General features: G+C 35.8%; 1 protein-coding gene and 1 long non-coding RNA gene across 27 annotated transcripts in view; one reads left to right on the plus strand and one right to left on the minus strand.

Annotated features, from left to right (window-relative positions):
• Nucleotides 1–18,473, plus strand: part of LOC146402255 (uncharacterized) — a 912,822-nt gene that overhangs the window by 794,508 nt on the left and 99,841 nt on the right. The gene's annotated exons all lie outside the window — the stretch shown is intronic.
• Nucleotides 3,906–18,473, minus strand: part of CDH8 (cadherin 8) — a 1,221,794-nt gene continuing 1,207,226 nt past the window's right edge. For 16 of the 25 annotated variants that reach the window (XM_084959944.1, XM_084959949.1, XM_084959955.1 and 13 more), the window contains 2 exons: nucleotides 7,851–8,102; nucleotides 3,906–6,009 (listed from right to left, as the gene is read on the minus strand). In XM_084959944.1, coding sequence (XP_084816070.1) covers nucleotides 5,516–6,009; nucleotides 7,851–8,102 — 746 coding nt within the window. In that variant the 3' untranslated portion in view covers nucleotides 3,906–5,515. The remainder of the gene's footprint in view (nucleotides 6,010–7,850; nucleotides 8,103–18,473) is intronic. The other 9 variants (XM_084959953.1, XM_084959959.1, XM_084959952.1 and 6 more) reach the window with 2 other exon arrangements.

Raw genomic sequence — 18,473 nt, forward strand, 5'->3', positions numbered from 1 at the left:
ATTTGCAGGAGGCACAATTCTCTTTCCTTTCAGATAATCAAGTCAGAGGGATTTTAAATGGTATGAACCCTGTAATACTAGGATTGGATAGAAAATAGTAGGACTAGGATGTCTTTAATGTCAAGAGTATATCATGTAACCAATAACAACGAAAAGTATACCAGTTGATATATAAATTTATGGTTGACTAAGAAGAAAATAATAAAAATAATTGTCTACCTTAATGACAGAATTTCTGTCTTCTACGATCATTAAAAAAGAGCATAACTACAATGACAGCAGTATACGCAACACTGGCCGACTAACTTTGCAAAGAAGCTTTATATATAGAAAAAAAAAGTACTGTAATGGAGGAAAATTAAAAAATAGGCCGAAAACTATATTCCTTGAAAAAATACATTCTACAGTTGTTATCTTCATAGAAGTACAGTATTGGAAAAATTTAATACAGCTTCAGAATGTGATGCCTTTCATTCTAATTTCAGGTATTGTGAGTCATAATTTTGGTCTTAAACAAAAGCTGCATTTAAAATCTTTTACTTTCAATCTAACTTCTTTCAAATTCAAAGTTAGATTCAGAGAAACAAAAAGCCACCATTCCAGGTTTTTGACAGTGTGTGATTCTGAGATAAACAACTGCAAATATAAATTTATTTCTAAAAACTTGAGTATGTGTGTATATAGAAATGTATATGTGTATGTGCAGTCTTTTCAGTGTTGATATTCATGTTTAAATTGTGCATTTATATAGCTTTTATAGTGATGCCCACTGTTACCTTATTTTTTGACTGACAATGATGGGATTTCAGTCATGCTCAGCCTTTCCAACAGTGCCAGTGATGGGATTTTTTGAAATCTTATTACGGGTTGTACTGCCCTGATCTCAGATGGAACTTTCAATCAAAAAGGCAATCAGAAGGTTATACATTCGTGAGATTCCCTGCAAAGCCAGTGATCGCATAATACAACTTGTTGGAAAGGCCTACTTGCCTCCAGTCCTTATGTGGCTATAAAGAGTAATTGGCTACTTAGCTCTCAGCACCTGCTTTTCCGTCTCCAAAATACAGCATAGCCCAAAACTCTGTTGAGTCTCAGTGTGGAATCTGGCTGCTCCTAGGAGATTTTCAAGTCTCACGCAGAGACTTGTCTTACATTAAGCATCTGATTAAGCAAACCCTCCAAAAGACACATTTGACTCTTTCCAAGCATCCCCGTTTCACTGGTGATGCCAGTGAATCTAAGTTTTATTTTATATATATACAAACACTTACCCTCACATTTTTCCTAAACACTTTTTCTGTAAAGTTCATATTCTAGAAATCACAGTTTTGCAGGGCAAGGCTAATACTTGAATTTAATTTCTAGCATATTTTAATCATCCTCTTATAAACTTTTAAATCTTATTGCTGTACTCATAAAATATCTTTTGTAAAGAATGGCCTCTTAATCCCCTGCAGTATACATATACAGGTGTTTAAGAGACATTTCTCTAGTTTGATTTGATCAGATAGTGAAGAGGGTTGAGGCCGAATTGATTCCAGGTGATGTCCAGACCCTTAGGGATATGTCAGTTCCCCAGGCGGGGATCTGGAATTGTGAGGTTGGCAGAGGGAGATACTTTTGTCTCACTTGTTTCAAACTCAGTGGTTCTTCTCCGTTACGCAGAGAACCCTTGGGCAGGGATATTTCAAGAATAAAACAAAAAAAAAGGCCTCATGTTTGGGACACAGTCAAGACCCACAGCCACATTAAAATGCATGTAAGAATGTCCCTTGTGGCTGGGTGGGTTAAGAACCCAACACTGTCTCCATGAGTTTGTGGGTTTCCCTGGCCTCACTCAGTGGGTTAAGGATCTGGTGTTGCTGCAAGCTGTGATAAAGGCCATAGATGCAGTTTGGATCTAGGCATTACTGTGGCTGTGGCATAGTCCTCAGCTCTAGCTCCAGTTCGACCCCTAGCCCAGGAACTTCAATATGCCACAGGTGTAGCTGTTTAAAAAAAAAAAAAAAAAAAAGAGAGTGAGAAGAAGAAATAGAAGAAGAAAGAATGCCTATGGACTGAACAAGCATTTCATTTGAAAAATAACCAACCAGCCACACACACACACACACACACGGCATAAGTCAGTATTGCTACGATAGAAAACAGTGCAAAGAGACAAAAATAGTTGCTTTGATAAAGTTTAAAAATGTATTATTTAAAGAGTTGAGCAGGACATATTCAAATCCTAAAAGTTTGGGAACCCCACCCACCTCTTTTGGTTGAGGAAGTTTTAGCAACTTGATTGCTGAAGTTAAAAGAACTTAAGTCAAGTGGTGTGTGTGTGTTTGTGTGAAGAGGGGCGGTGTGTGTTTGTATGCAAGCAGCTATCTTCCTCAAGTCTTTATTTAAATTCAGGCTACTGTAAAAGGATAGCTCGGCCCTATGTGAACATGGCACCATTTACCTGATTCCCCATATTACAAAACCTTAAATGGGCTTTTAAGCACAAAGAATCAGCATGGCAGTGCAAAGAAAATCAACAAGAAAACCACACTCTCCTTCTCTCTTCCTGGGCAAAGTAAATTTTAAAGTAAGATTGGGTAACAGACATTACCTCCTGCCTGTAAAAGTCACTATATGAAGATTATCTTACTGATTGCCAAGGTGAGAGGATATGGATTTTATACTCCTGAAAAATAATGTAATTATTGTTAGACATGTTTATAAGCCTGTAATCTATGTCATTTCACTGAAAAGTACAGTAGATATGAGTCTGGTATCCAAGAGATAAGTGAAGTAATAATCTCAGCTTGGTGTAAAATGGGTAAGATAGTCAAAATATTTCTCTCGGATACTACAACAATTATTATGAATAATCTGCATTCACAAAGCATTTGTTTTAGTCACTGTGCTGAGTCCTGGTATATTTTAAAGTCATTTTGGGCCATTATTTCGACCTTAAGGAAAAATGTTCAATAGCCATAGTGATAAGGGAAACTCAATAAGGGATCCATTAATGACTGGGCACTAAGTAAAATTCTAAGTATCATAGTCAAACTTTTTTTTTTTTTTTTTTTTTTGTTGATGACACTGGCATCAGCCTCCAGAAGTTGATGCTTCACTTTTCTAGCCAAAGCCATGCTTTTCTCAGGCAGCCCCAAGTCAATGACTAAGATGGCAGGGGAACTAGAGCCTTTTTTTGTGCAATAAGGGACACCTCTAACAGGCTCTTTCCTCAAACCCCCAGCCTTATTTCTCAGGCAAAGATTTGTCAGGGCTACAGTGCAGTCTAAGGCTCTCTTGTCAATTCCTGCTTCCTAATCTATTAATTTTTACAAGTTTTAAAATCTGCATCCCTCTCTGAAAGCTTTCCCTGCTCATTCCTGTTTCCTCTCTCTTTTATCTTTTACTACTAACTCTGCTTTGGGCATTTGCTTCCAGGAGGACCCATCTGTTACAGCTTGACCACCCTTTACGTACCCGATGTTCCTTTAATGTCCCTGTTGGTACCTTGCTGTGTGATCATTACCAAACCACTTCTCTCTGGTCCTTTTTTAAAATATACTTTTTAAAATTGAGACGTGGTTGATTTATAATCCTGTGCCAATTTCTGCTATACAGCAAAGTGACCCAGCATACACATATATACTTTCTTTTTCTTGTATTATCTTCCGTCATGTTCTATCCCAAACGATGAGATGTTATACCCTGTGCTGTACAGTAAGGTCTCATTGCTTATCCATTCTAAATGCACTAGTTTGCATCTGCTCACCCCCTCTCAGGTTCTTTATTATAAAGACTCTTACAAATAAAAGTGATCCTTGGGATGATTTAGTTGAACATTCTAGAATTCTAGTTGGAGCTGAGGACTCTCTTAACAGATCTTCATCTGATTGGGGGAAAAAAAGTGATGACAACAAAGGTATTTATAAAAATATATTTCACAAAGTAGGAAACGATACAGGAGTTTCTCTGAATACAATACATGAAGTAAATAAACAATATTGCATTAAAGCAAAGTAGAAAATTAAAATGATCTGCATGTAGTACTTGAGTTTTATCATACATTTTCTACTCCTAAATGGCAGGTTTGCATTAAAAATTGAATATGCTCATATCTTCTAGTGCTGTTCTCTTTTGGAATCTAAGACGTTCTGTGCATCACCATGAAGACTGGATGGGGAGAAGTACTAGAAACAGAAGCTGTAAAATTATATACAAATCAGTTCCTGCTCTAAAACAGGGGTGGGGAGGGGAAGCCGGAAGCATGTTTATTGGGCAGGGCATTCTGTAGGTATCTAAAAGTCTAGAGTTTAAATATTCACATGAGTCAATATACTTTCAGATGTTTGTGCTTGTAGTAAAAACACCAAATACTAGGGATTATGAACAAAATAGAAAAAACAGTCCAAAAGTTTCTCTGGGAAAATGTTGTTCCTGCCATCACCAGTCACAATAACACTTTCTACTCTAAAGAGACTATTGGCTTCCCTTTTGATAATATTGCCTGCCATACTCATCTCGTCAAAATGTACATGTATTAAACATTCATTGTATATATATTTATATAAAACAATCTAAAGGATTATTAATGGATATAATTTAGTTTTTTTCATATAGTCCCTTACTCTATAGATTACCAACCTTAATAAATAAAAGCATTAATGGACATCAATAAAATATTTATTTCGAGGATTAAACAAATAAATCCACGCGCTAGCGATAAAACCATCTGTCTCTCATGTAGTCCGCTGTGTGATACAGTTTATCTTTGTGTCCTTGTGGGAGAAGATGAAGTGGAGGGAATGAGTCATCCTGCTTCCAGAAAACAAGCCTGTTTGAATGGGATTTCTCTCCTCCCACCACTGAGCTGGCATTCCTCGCCCTGGAATGGATTACGAACATGTGAATATTTTAAGGCTCGACACAATATTTAAAGATGCTATTCAGTCTCTGATGAGTGGGGCCAACAATTATGTACAATGTGTGGTCACCGTACCGTGTAATCTAGGAGGCCTCCCAAAACTCCAAAAAGTCAGAATGTACAGCAGACCAAGTATTGCTTTATCATTTGTAGCGGGATCCTTACTGGTGAAGGGGAAAAACCATTTGCATTTATAAAAATCCTTGCAGAAGACACATATCAGCAGCAAATTTCTTGCAGGTCCATTTTTCTAAGAAAGCACCTTTTTAATTTTGATTTTTTCCTCTTTTTTAAACCATTGCACTAAGGATTAGCCAGGATCCCAATCTTTGTCTGTGGTGGTCAGGTAAATATCAAATATCCAAAGACTTCTAGACACTCCACATACTTTAATTCACACTCCACAAGATTTATAACCTCCTAACATATACTTTGTAAAAATTTTTATTATTAATTTTTTTGGTTCGACATTAAAATGCAGTTGAGTTTATAGATGATTGGTTCTAAACTTGCCTCTAAAACAAATAGCCACATTGGTTGTATCTAAGGGGAGTGACCCTAGAATATTACAGAATGCTCAGTTCCCATGGATCGATTTCTCCTCCTCTGTCAAGTTTCTTTGTCACTTTCACCTACAGAGTAGAGTTCACCCAGTCTCTTAAAGCGGGGACCCCAGTCACTGAGGTAGTCAAAATTCTGGTCTGAGTCTGAGGTGGCCGACTCCAAGGAGCTGAGGGAGCCAGCCACAGACCCCCGGCCCTCATAGCCATAAATCTGAATGGAGTCATAGGGCGGCGCTGTGGGGTCATTATCTGCTTCGTGCAGCCGCACATTTATGAATTCATCGACATCCACACCGTTTGGAACTGGAGCAAGCCCTTGCCTTGGCATGAACTGCAAATCTGGCTTAATATCTTTACGGGGTAAAAATCCATTAATTCCATCTGGGTTTTGTAAAGTTGCGATGTCAAAAGCCTCCGTGTCTTCTTCTCCTCCTCCTTCGTCGTCGTAGCGAATGATGTTTTCTCGCACGTCTTCATCGTCTTTGATAATTAAAGGCTCGTTTTTATGTCGCCGCAGAGTTACAAACAACACCACGATGACTGGGGGGAAAACACAAAATAACAATTAGCCAGACTCACATATAATTTCCCTAGCAGCATGTCGTGTACGTTGAGAAAGGGGACATCATTTAAAAACTCAGGAGCCTGCAGCTCTAATACATTCACTCGGGAATTAAGTTCAACACCTTTCTGAAGGATGAGCATTGAATTTTGAGGGGATGCTATTCGGGTTGTTTCTGTTTATTAAATGCTGAGGAAGCTGGGTTAAAAGAACAAGCTTGTTTCTATTCATGGTGAAAGCTGCATTTAATGCCGTTAGGAGCTCTAGAGTGAATGGCACTAAATGGAAAAGAGCACAGAGAGCATAACTAACTTGCTGTGTATCTTGGGCAGGTCATTCAATGTTTTTTGGCTCCTTACCCCTGTTCTATAAAGCAAAAGGAGCTTAATAGATCACCTCTAGTATACTTTTATGTTTTTAATCAGTACTTCAAGACTCTTCAATCAAATAATGTTCATTCACACATGAAGTGATAGATTAAGATAAATGTCAAGTTTGCATGGGCAACTTCTTGTCTGCATGAAGGCTGGCACTCCTTTATCTGGCCAGGCAGGCCCAAAGGTGGGGAAAGGGAGAGGAAAACTTAAAAAAAAAAAAAAAAAAAAGAGCTATGTCTAGATACTTACAACGGAGCGTGACAATGGGAGAAAAAAGTATGTGTACATGTATGTATAACTGGGTCGCCATACTGTACAGTGGGAAAATAAAAATTGTGTTGAGGAAATAACAATTAAAAAAAAAATCCTAGTGGGATCAGCCAAACTAAACTTGGGCCAAGGGCATTAAAAAAAAATAGCAGGCAATGCTGCTCAATCCAGGGGACTGGATGAGCAGAACAGGTGTAACCAGGAAGGTAGTAATTGACACAACCTTTATTGAAGGGCAGATTAAGATGTAATTTCCCTTTTGCATATGTTTCTACTGCCTATCTTACTTTTTTTTTTTTTTTTTTTTTTTTTTGGTCTTTTTAGGGCCACACCCACAGCATACGGAGGCTTCCAGTTTAGGGGTCAAATGAGAGCTGCAGCTGCCAGCCTGCACCAGAGCCACAGCAATGCAGGATCCAAGCTGCGTCTGTGACCTACACCACAGCCCACGGCAATGCTGGATCCTTAACCCACTGAGCAAGGCCAGGGATCAAACCCAGGTCTTCATGGATACCAGTTGGGTTCATTAACTGCTGATTCACGACAGGCACTCCCTATCTTACTTTTATAATTGGATTTTTTAGTGGAAAAGAGTGGTAAAAACGTTTCCTTAATTTGAAGTCTTCATCATAATTGATTTTAATATCAAGAAAAATATCTGAGAAACACAATGCTCTTTTAAAGATAATATGTATTTTTGATTGCTTGGCTTTTTTCTTTTTATCTCACCAAATATTGTGATTGGATGGACTCAGCAACCCAATCTATACATTGTTAAGGTGAGTATTTTTGGACATATAAGAGCCCCCTATTGAATAAAACTGGCCTGTATCAGAAGATCTGGAGGCTTTGTTATATAATTGTTAATGTTGTAACCACATAAAGGTCCATCCCCACTTTCACCACCATTATGCTTAGTCTGTCTTTTTACTGGTGATGGGATTGAAAAAGGCACTGAATAGTTCTCTCCAATTGGACATTTACTATCACAATCCCTTTTTTTTTTTTTTTTCTTCCCTTCCTTTTAGTGACCTCAAAGCTTGGAGAAGTGCAAAGGAGTTTTTCCTCCAAAGAATACTGATATGTTGCTGGGTTAGGGCTTTCTGTCCTTATGTACTGTCATTTATGAACCAGAAAAATGGTGACCATAAGGCTATGAAGAAAATACGTACCTAGCAGCAAAATGATGCATGCTAATATGGCAATTAAGGCGCCCATACTGAGTCCAATTGGAAGTACATAAGCTTCAACATTACAAGACTGGACAACACCATCACTGCTGCAGCCACAGACCCGGATGGTCAGGGTGCTGGTGCTGCTCAGAGGAGGATTCCCACTATCACTGATTATGATTGGTAAAAGATAGACTTCTTGCTTCTGGCGGTTGAATCCATTATGCTTTGCCAAAATGCTGAGGGAATTATCTGGAAAAAGTGAAAATTACAATAGTTTGCATCATTTCAAAACAGCTGCCCAAACAACACTTGTTTTTCTAGTTCATAAATCCTCTCAAACCTCAAGACAATCCCAACTCCACTGAACCACTTGAGCTCTCTCCCCTTTTCCCACTTTTCCAAAGGGTATGGATCAAAACATCCACACCCTAACAGGTTCAATGCATGGGGTATCAGAATAGACTAATGGAGTTTTACAATCACCTTGTAAATGCAAAAGATTTCATTTACAAAAAAAAAAAAAAAAAATCTTCAAGTGTCCTTTTAGATGACACAGATTACCCAAGTACCCATAAATAAGTTTAATATTCTCTCCTTTATAATGCAAAATTGGCTAGACAGAATTTCCCCATATTTGAAAGTCATGTTTGAGAAGCTTTGTGTTACAAGATAGATTCTTTAACAGTTTGGTGTACAAAACAATGCGCTTGACTCCTATAGATACCTACAAAGAATCATTCATGCTCTAGAGCATTTATACTAAGATATAACAAAAGTCTCATTTACTGCCAATTGGAGGAGATATGCCACATATTTTAAAATTTTGTAGAGAAGACCTGTAGTGGTTACACAAATAAGAATTAAATGAGAAGTCATGGGAGCAGGTGATCCATTTTTCACCTATTAATTATGTATATGGAAATGTATATTGGTTGTCGGGAGGAATACTCAAGGACATTTAAGCAATACTTAAGGACGTGCTTCAGTTCAAAGTAGAACTGGTCAGTGAGAAGTGATTGGTCCCATAGTAACCCTATAGTCCTCAAAACTTCTCCCAAAAATGAACTTTTTGTTGTCATTCATCCCTATCTCAGAAACCATGGCTATACATGTATATACATATAAATACATGCACACACACGTATATATAAATTATGCATCTATTTTCTTATTTCAATTAATGAAAGACATACGTCTATTCAACATGGGAACACTGATTATTTCACACTGATATTCTAGCCAAAAGCAGGTAAACATAACTGCTTGATGTGTGCACCATAATTTGGGCAAGATGATTATTTCAGTTGGGATTTTATCAAATATTAGCAAGTTTGCAGACCCCAGAACACTTGGCTTCCTCATTGCTGCATATTAAGGCAAGCATTCCAAACCACTGCTGTCCAGAAGTGTCCTACTGGTTTTCAGAATACTCAAAATTGTGAATATCTAGTCCACTCAAATAATTGTAAGTAAATGTGTTAGGTCTTCTGTACTATATAGTACCATATCAGAATTTTTTTAAAAAAATGATATTCCCTAAAATAGATGTATAAATCATATTTGCTTTGCTTTGTTATGATATGTGGACCTACAATTCCTTGCTAGTAAGCAGTCCAACAGAAAATCAAAAAAATAACAATTCTGATTAACATCTTTTTTTCTAAATTACTTCTGATTGTGTCTCATTATTTGGTAATTTTAATAGTGAAAAGAGGTCTCCAATGGAGGTAAGCAGTGATATTCCAAATGATCTAATAATCTTTATTTCCGTGACATAGAAGGAAATACCACTAAGCTAAATGCAGGAAAACATTACCTTAACACAGATACAGAATATATAGCTGTGTTATGTTTCCAGAAAGTGTGTGACAAGTTTGAGTACAGTTAGTTTATACAAGGAACGTTTGTGGATGATTTCATTCGCCATTGTTCAAAACAGAAGTTGGGAATTGTTCTTCCAGATGCAATTAATAAAATGAGAATGAGGCTTTTGTATTTCTGTGGTTAGCATTATTTATATGAGAAACTATCTTTGCATATTCTCTCTTTAAAACAATCTATAATGATAATTTAGAAACTGCAGTAGGAGTATTACTCATTGCAGAACAAAGCTATCTCCTTTATTACATAGAAAAGCATTGGTGGGTCTAACACCAAACTCATACTCCTATTTTTACTACTCCCAGTATCTGCATATGTTGCTCCTTTTCTATATAAAGAAAATTATTGACTGAGTAAAGGAAGTCTATGAGTCATGTTTGCTAAATTTTACCTGCTACCTCCAGGCAAAGTCAATTCCCTATTTGCCTATTCATTTTTTTATCTTATTTTTGACTGGTACTTGCATTTATTAATTATTTAGTTTTATCTGGCCAAACTGTCATTATTTTACATGTAAAAAATATGGAATATTATCAGCTTCACACACTTCAAATTCATGTATCTAATATATTTTTAATCTACATGTTGCAAATATCTCCAACAAAGTTCCAGTTCATTTTTTTAAAACATATGATGCCTTTCATTTTATTAAAAATTTAATCTCAATGTAGTCAATTTTATCAATGAGATTACTACATTTAATCTCAATGTAGTCAATCATTATCTTTAATGATTAGTAGGTTAGCCTTATTTTTAAAATTATTAATTCCATAAAAATTACTTTTCATAATGTTATCTTTCACATTTATACAACTGTATGGAATTGATTTTTTTCTGTACTGATTATAGATTTTCCCAAGGTTAATTACAGAGTAACTTATCCCTTACCCACTGATCTTCAATTCTCAATCTCTCACAAAGCAAATTTTTGTGTATCTTCATCCTTTTAGGCTTTCTATTATGCTCCAATGCTATTTTTCTAATCCTACATCAATACCATGCTTTTTAACTATGAAAAATTTATAATAAATCTCCATGTTTGCTAGGTTATATTCCCCTGTCGTGTTCTTCTTAGGAATAACTCAGCTATTCTTGCTCATTTGCTAATCCCTGACAAATAGAGTTCCAAATCAAGTTCCAAGAAAATTCTTATAAGGGTTTTAGTAAAAATCATATTAAGGTGTACATAAATTGAGAGAATTAACAGCTTTATTATCTTTAGTCTTCTATATCAAGATCACAGTTCCTTTATTTTATTTAATATATGTCCACAGCATGTTTTTATTTTAGCTACAAGAGATTTCTACCTCTTTCATTACAGTTGTTATTAGTACTGTATTATTTTGTTACTTTAGTAAATATTATCCTTTTAAAATTATATTTTCATCTCATCATGACTGGTATATAAAATGTAATTGTTTTATACAGTGATTTTAATTCCAGTAACCTTGTAAAACTTTGTTTTTTTAACTTATAAGAACATATATCAACATGGAGATATGTGTAAGGAGCATAATAATGTGATGAACTCCACAGAATTGCTCCCCGGTGGAACTGGTGAGAATTAATTAAAAAAAAAAATAATGTCTCTGGAAATGGTCCTGGAGACAAGCAGCAAATCAAGAAACATTTATTCAAGAAAATCTACTAGAGCATGGTAGGAACGATGAGATGTAGTGTGTCAACCAGAACCTACTCCCTTCATCCCTTCTCTAAGGTCTATGAGATGGAAACCCCACTCCAGGCTGGTTCAGCCAAGAACAAAGATGTGGGGCTCTTTTCTTCCTTACAGTCCCTATTTGTACAGCAAGGCTCTACCTCGCCAAGGCTTCACAGGGGATATAGGGCTTCAGCTGTGCTTGCCCTGGACTGTAAGGTGGTGGTTTTTTACTGAGACAGCCAAGCCACATAGGCTTGAGGCTACCGTCCCCCAGCAACAAGTGTAGAGGTGTGACTCAGCCAAACAGACCATAGTCTCCAACTCTGTTCCAAAAGCAATGGCTTAAAATTTTGCCCCACTGGAGAAGCAGAGAACCTAGGAAAGTGATGGGGGGGGAGCCTGCCTGGATCAGAACAAGGACCCCAAGTGGGATTGGATTCATTTGTAAAAAAAATTCAAGCCACCTGATTAAAAACAGTACAGAAATCATCGGGCATTTGGTAGAGTTTAACAACTTGAATGGAGTCGAGGAAAGAGACAGAGAGAACCCTGCCAAAACTGCTGCCATTCCAGAGTGACCATGGACACACCAAAGCTTGGGATGCCCTGAGGTGAAACATCAGAGGCTTAACACTGCCAAAGGGAAACAGACTTCCCTTAAAAAAATCCAGCCAGTCATGAAACAAATAAATAAGCAAATCTCAATAGCAAGCTTTGGGTGGAAGGTCAATACACAGAGTTGCTATAATATATTCTCTAAAAAAGTCCTGTTTTTAACAAAAGATTACAAAACATACAAAGAAACAAGAAAATATTACCCATAAACTGGGGAGGGGGGCTAGGGGAAAGTAGGCCAAAAAAAAAAAAAAAAAAAAAAAAAACCCATTAGAGTAAACAAATGTCTGATTAAACAAAGACTTCTAAGGAGAGTAAACAAATGTCTGATTAAACAAAGACTTCTAAGGAGCCATTATAAATGTGTTCAACGAACCATAGTAAGCCATTATTAAAGAAGGAAATGATGGCATGATAATGTCATATCAAATAGAGAATATCAGTAGAGAGATAGAAATTATTAAAAAAAAAAGAAGAGTTCCCAGTGTGGCACAGTAGAAATGAATCCAACTAGTGTCTGTGGGATGTAGGATCAATCTCTGGCCTCACTCAGTGAGTCGGGATCCAGGGTTGCCATAAGCAGAGGTGTAGGTCACAGTAGGTCATATGCTGTGGGTACAGCCTTAAAAAGCAAATATATATATATAAGTATTTTTTTAAAGAATATATACATATGATCTTTAAAAAAGAATACAATGGAAGTTATAGAGTTGAAAAATACAATAACTAAAATTTAAAAATTACAATGATTACAATGGCTAAATTATACATTTGAATTAATAAAGCCTTCGTGGACTTGGAGATAGATCAATACAAAATGTGCAAGCTGAAGAATAAAGAGAAAAAAGAAAGAAGAAAAATGAATAAAGCCTCAGAAAAGTACAGGGCACCATTAAGTGCACCAACATATTTCCGTGAAAATACTAGGAGACAAAGGAGAAGAAAAAACATGACTGAAAACATAAAACAATTTAAAAACATTAGTTTACACATTCAGAAGGCTCAACATCAAGGAGGTAAAGACCTGAGTTCCCCCTGTGGCTCCAGAGAAACGAACCCAACTAGTATCCATGAGGATGTGGGTTCAATCCGTGGCCCCACTCAGCGGGTTATGGATTCAGCATTGGCATGAGCTGTGAGCTGTAGTGTAGGTTTCAGATGTGGCTTAGATCTGGTGTTGCTGTGAGTGTGGTGTTGGCTGGCAGCTGCAGCTCTGATTTAACCCCTAGCCTGAGAATTTCCATATGCTGCAGGTATGGCCCTAAAAAGCAAAAAAAAAAAAAAAAAACTTCAAAGCAAAGACAGATGATTGTCTTGAAAGCAAGACAAAATTGATGGACCACTTCCAAGGAAACCCCAATAAGATTAACAACTAATTTTTTATGAAACAATGAACACCAGAACAAAGTGGGCTAGCTCATTCAAAGTGCTCAAAGCAGAAGCTTTCAAATAAGAATATATTCAACAAAACTATCCTTCAAAAAAAAATGAAATAGAGACATTCCCAGATAGAAAAAAAAAAAAAAAAATGAGGGTATTGTCACCAGCAGACATGTCTTTTAAAAAACAGTAAAGGAAATTCTTCAGACTGAAAGCAAACAACCCCAGATGGTAATTCAATTCCACATTAAAAACAAAGAGCATCAGGAAAAGTAATTATGTAGTTATATAAGACCGTATAAATGCATAGTTTTTCCTCTTTTCTTAACCTTTAAAAAGCAATTGTATAAAACAGTGCATACATAATATATTGTTGAATATATAATAACTAGAAATTCAAAAGAAATAGACTGATATACCAATGTCCTACTTTCAGTAATAGATAAAACAACTAGTCAGAAATAAATAAGGAAATAGAAGATTTTAAAAACCATATAACCCAACTATACCTGATAGATATCTTTAGAACACTCCACCCCAAAACAGCAGAATAAATATTCTTTTCAAGTACACATGGACTATGCTGCAATGTAGACCATAGGCTAGGCCACAAAAAAAAAAAACCCTCCGTAAATTTAAAAGGATATAAATTATACAAGCTACATTCTCTGACCCTTGAAATTAGATATTCAATAATAGGAAAAAAAAAAATTGGGGTGGGGGGACTCACTCAGAAATATGTGGAAATTAATGCATTCTTCAATAGTCAATAATTCAATGAGGAGATTAAAAGGAAAATTAGAAAAAAGTTGTGAAACAATGTAAATGAAAATGCAATCAATCGAAATATAATGGATGCAGTTATAGCAGTACTTAGAAGGATACCTATATCTTTAATGCCTATATTATTATTGTTTTTTAATCTTACTATACTAACAAGCCCCTCAAATACAATTTTGAGTATAACAAGTTATGGTAGACATCTGTACATTGTTCTTGATATTAAAAAAGAGAAAACAGCTTTTGACTTTCAACAGCAAGTAAGATGATTGATGGTGTTTATTTGAAGACACTTTTTGCAATTGTTTGTTTGTATGCATTCATTTTTTTCTTTTCAAAATTTTTACTTTCTTTTGCTTTATTTGCTTTACAAAGGGAAAGGGCAGTTGTATCAAAGATAGTAATGTAGCTGTTTGCTACCTCTAAACTAGGCTTCAGTTGTATTTTTCATTCTTTAAAAACCTTTCAATCTTTCATGTTTGCATGAATTTCCATTTTTTTATCATTTTGTTTTCTCTGCAACTTAGCCTGTTTTATCCTTATGGCTTCTTCTCTTACTTATTATGCTATTGTATTATTTTTTCTTTTTGATTCCATAGACACATACCTCAGGATTTTGTTAAAAAATGAAGTCTCTTAAAGTTGAGTATATAATGACAGAGTTTGACAAAAGATAGAAAGCTATTGCACCAAGATTTATTAAAGAAGAGAGTGGACCAAAAGTATTTGACATTCTTTAGGGTAGACTAATATCCAGTATAAATATCAGTTGCTACTCATCTACTACAGTTGTGTTGCATTGAGATAGAAATATCTTAACCTTATTACCTAATTCTCTGATACTTGCAATAGGCAAAATATTCAAATATCTGTATTCTCAATTTTCTCTCAGTTTTGGATTTTCCTGTTCTCTCATCTTCCTGGAATGCTTTGCTTATGAGCCTTACACCAAGGAGGATGAATGACTCCATTTTCACATCCTTGCTTCATACTCCACACCCATTTGTTACTGCTAAGATTTGTTGAAGAAAAGATCATAAGGGGAGTTAAAGGGGACTAAAAGCACCAGGCATACTTCAAATGAAAATATTCCTAAAATAATGGTACAGGTGGATTCCTTACTGAGTAGTACAAGATGTATAACAAATAAATTGTTAAGAAAGGACCAGGTAAATAGTAGGTGCATAGGTGTTTTTTTTGTTTTTTGGGTTTTTTTTTTGGTTTCAGATGCCATATTACAGTTACGCCATTATGTATGTATGTATGATATTTCAGATTCTATCAACAGATTAATTTTGAATAAAAATAGTTACTTGTATTCTTAGTTTTGCCATTTTGTTTTTCCAGAGACTTTGTCATAATTTTACTGGAAATAGTTAGTGGCAGTAACAAAATCAGCCATCTTGAAATTAAATTCTTAGAAATTTTATGTAATAGTTTTGACATTATAGAGACAGGTGATATTCAATAAAATATGTATATTATCTCCTTAGACTCTAAGCCCCTTGAGGGAGACGAGTCTTAGTCACAGCTCCATTCCTAGTCTTTATCACGGGACTTGGCACAGAACAAAGATTCTTAAAACATTAGTCATATTGTTTAATCTACTTTCATTTGGTTTTGCCACCACTCTTCCTTCTCTCTACATTCTAGCCATGCGGGTATTTTCTGCGTTAAGGAACTTCTGTCCTCGGGGCTTTCACTTTTGCTCTCTTTACTGCCTGATAATCTCTCTACCCTCCACACCCCAATCTAAACTCTTCATATTTCTGCATTCTTTATGGCCATGTTTAAATATCACTTTGGGAGGAAAATTTTTCTTACTAGTAGTCCCCAACTAGTAAAATAAATGAATTATGTAATCTTCTACATAAACCATATGTGATCTTCTAAATACCTTTTTACTTTCATTAAAACATTTATCACAGAGAAACAACATCATAATGAGTATCTGATAGACACTAGGGGTTCAGCTATAAATTAGGGAACTTCCCAGTAACAAATAACCACTATAAGATGCATAATGACTATTCAGGAAATATTTGCTGAATAAATGAATAATCATTAGCTATATTTTTTGAGGCTCATATTTACTTCCATTCATGTTATTTTTTGTCATAGGAACTATATGTTGTGCAAAATAAGTGAGTAAGAAGGTATAACTTCATGATATTGAAAGGGTATATATAGCCCAGGGTCTTATTTGGAAATGTAAGACAAATATTGATGGTTTCCAAGTCTTTTCCCTGGGCATGCCTCCTGTCATGTAAAGTGAGCAATAAACTGAGGATGCTTATATTCAAGTAGAGAAGACTCAGAGAGGAAGGAAAATTGCTCTAAAATAATATCTGGGAGTTCCCGTCTGGCTCAGTGGAAATGAATCTGACTAGTATCCTTAAGAACATAGGTTTGATCCCTGGCCTTGCTCAGTGGGTTAAGGATCTGGTGTTGCCTTGAGCTGTCGTGTAGGTTGCAGACATGGCTTGGATCTCACATTGCTGTGGCTGTGGCCTAGGCTGGCAGCTGCAGTTCCAATTCGACCTCTAGCCAGGGAACTTCAATATGCCGTGGGTGTGGCCATATAAAGCCAAAAATAGACTAGACTAGAATTAAAACAAACAAAAAACCAAAAAACTGAAATGCCGTCCTTTAAAAAGGTGCACACCAGACTTCTCTTTTACTGAGCTAAAATTGGATAACTTAGTCCTACATTCAGAGAGGGGCTCCTAGTCTGAGTCTCTCCTAGGCTGCTCTAGGAGGAATTCCCTCTTTGATTCTTATATTCAGTCTTTGAATCACTTAGAATTGGAAATCAAAGAGCCTTTTTTCACACAATATTAATATACTTATGATAAAAATTTCCTTTAGTAAATAAGTCAGTAAGTGTTACGGATTGAAAGTTTGTATAGTCCCCAAATTCATATAGTGAATCCCTAACCACCCCCTGTGGCTATTTTTGGCAATGAAGCCTGTAACGAAGCATTTAAGGCCAAAGGAGTTTATAAGAATGGGACCCTTATCCTGTGGAATAGATGTCTAGAGAATACAGACATGACAGAGCTCTCTCTTTCTCCACCTATGGGTGCACAAAGAAGAGTTCATGGGATGGTGGCCACTTACAAGCAGCCAAAAGAAGAGGCTTCAGGATAAAATATATTTTTCCTATACCTTGATCTTGAGCTTCCTAACCTCTGGAATGGTGAAAAATAAATTTATGTTGTTGAAACCACCAGTCTGAAATAATTTGTTATAGCAGCCTCGGCACACTAAGATAGTACTAGAGTCACTCATTAATTCCATGTGCATACTCCGTTAAAAAATAGAAAGCCTATCTACAGAGATAGACTGTGCCTACTTGGATAATGCTTGAAATGTATTTACCATTTATTTGTCTAATTTTTCTCACATTCCTAAGTTCTTTCCTTCCTTCTTTTTTTTTCTTCCTTCCTTCCTCTTTTCCTTCTCTCCTTCCATTTATTTTCTTCATATTTTAATACAACATAGTAACCATTATTATTGTTGTTACTATTTAAACATCTCATTTTTTTCCAAATTGTCTTTTTTTTTCAAGATAAAATAAAGCGGGCTAATCTAACGATATTTGTTTTAGTGTAGTTCATCTGTTGTTGCCATGATGCAGACATTTCACTTTGGTCTAGGTCCCTTTTATTTGAAATCATGGAGTTCTGGCTTTTGTTTATGCTCTTAGATGCAAGCAATAGCAACAAGGAGCCAGAGTTAATGAAAGCATTTGCCAGGCAAATGTTTATGACAAAGGAATAGATGAAGAGAAGATCAGTAGATACTGTGCCTTTTTGAGAAATGTCTCTTGTCATTTGACTTGCAAATTTAATTCAAATTTTCTTGGTGGAATCAAATGGAATGAAAGTGGCAAGGAAGTGAAAACAAAAGGAAAATGGCACTCTGTTCAGTAGGTATGGACAAGAGATTTAATTAAATTCTTATCATTGGGTTGTGTCTGTTGTTTATTTCTAAAAACCTAGCAAAGCAATAAAGATACCAAATCCATGAGATTGAAGAATACTAGATACCTGCATATGCAGCATCTTGCTATCTAGGAATATGAAGCAAAGATCATAATATCTATACTTCATTTATAGATTTTTACTCTGAACACTAGGTCTTGTTGGAAATAATCAGGCTGTAATGAATTAATAAAAACTAAGATTCTGTGGAACCAGTCTCCTCCAGCATCGTTTTAATTTTCTACATAATTCATTGAAAGTTTACCAACATGCTAAATCTACAACATGCAACTGGATATTCTGAACCACCTAATTAGA

The sequence above is a fragment of the Sus scrofa genome, chromosome 6 (genome assembly GCF_054392235.1).
Source record: "Sus scrofa isolate SSC_HxYL_T2T_F1_AM1 chromosome 6, Sscrofa_HxYL_maternal_Yorkshire_Landrace_v2.0, whole genome shotgun sequence".
In the NCBI taxonomy this organism is placed as follows: domain Eukaryota; kingdom Metazoa; phylum Chordata; class Mammalia; order Artiodactyla; family Suidae; genus Sus; species Sus scrofa.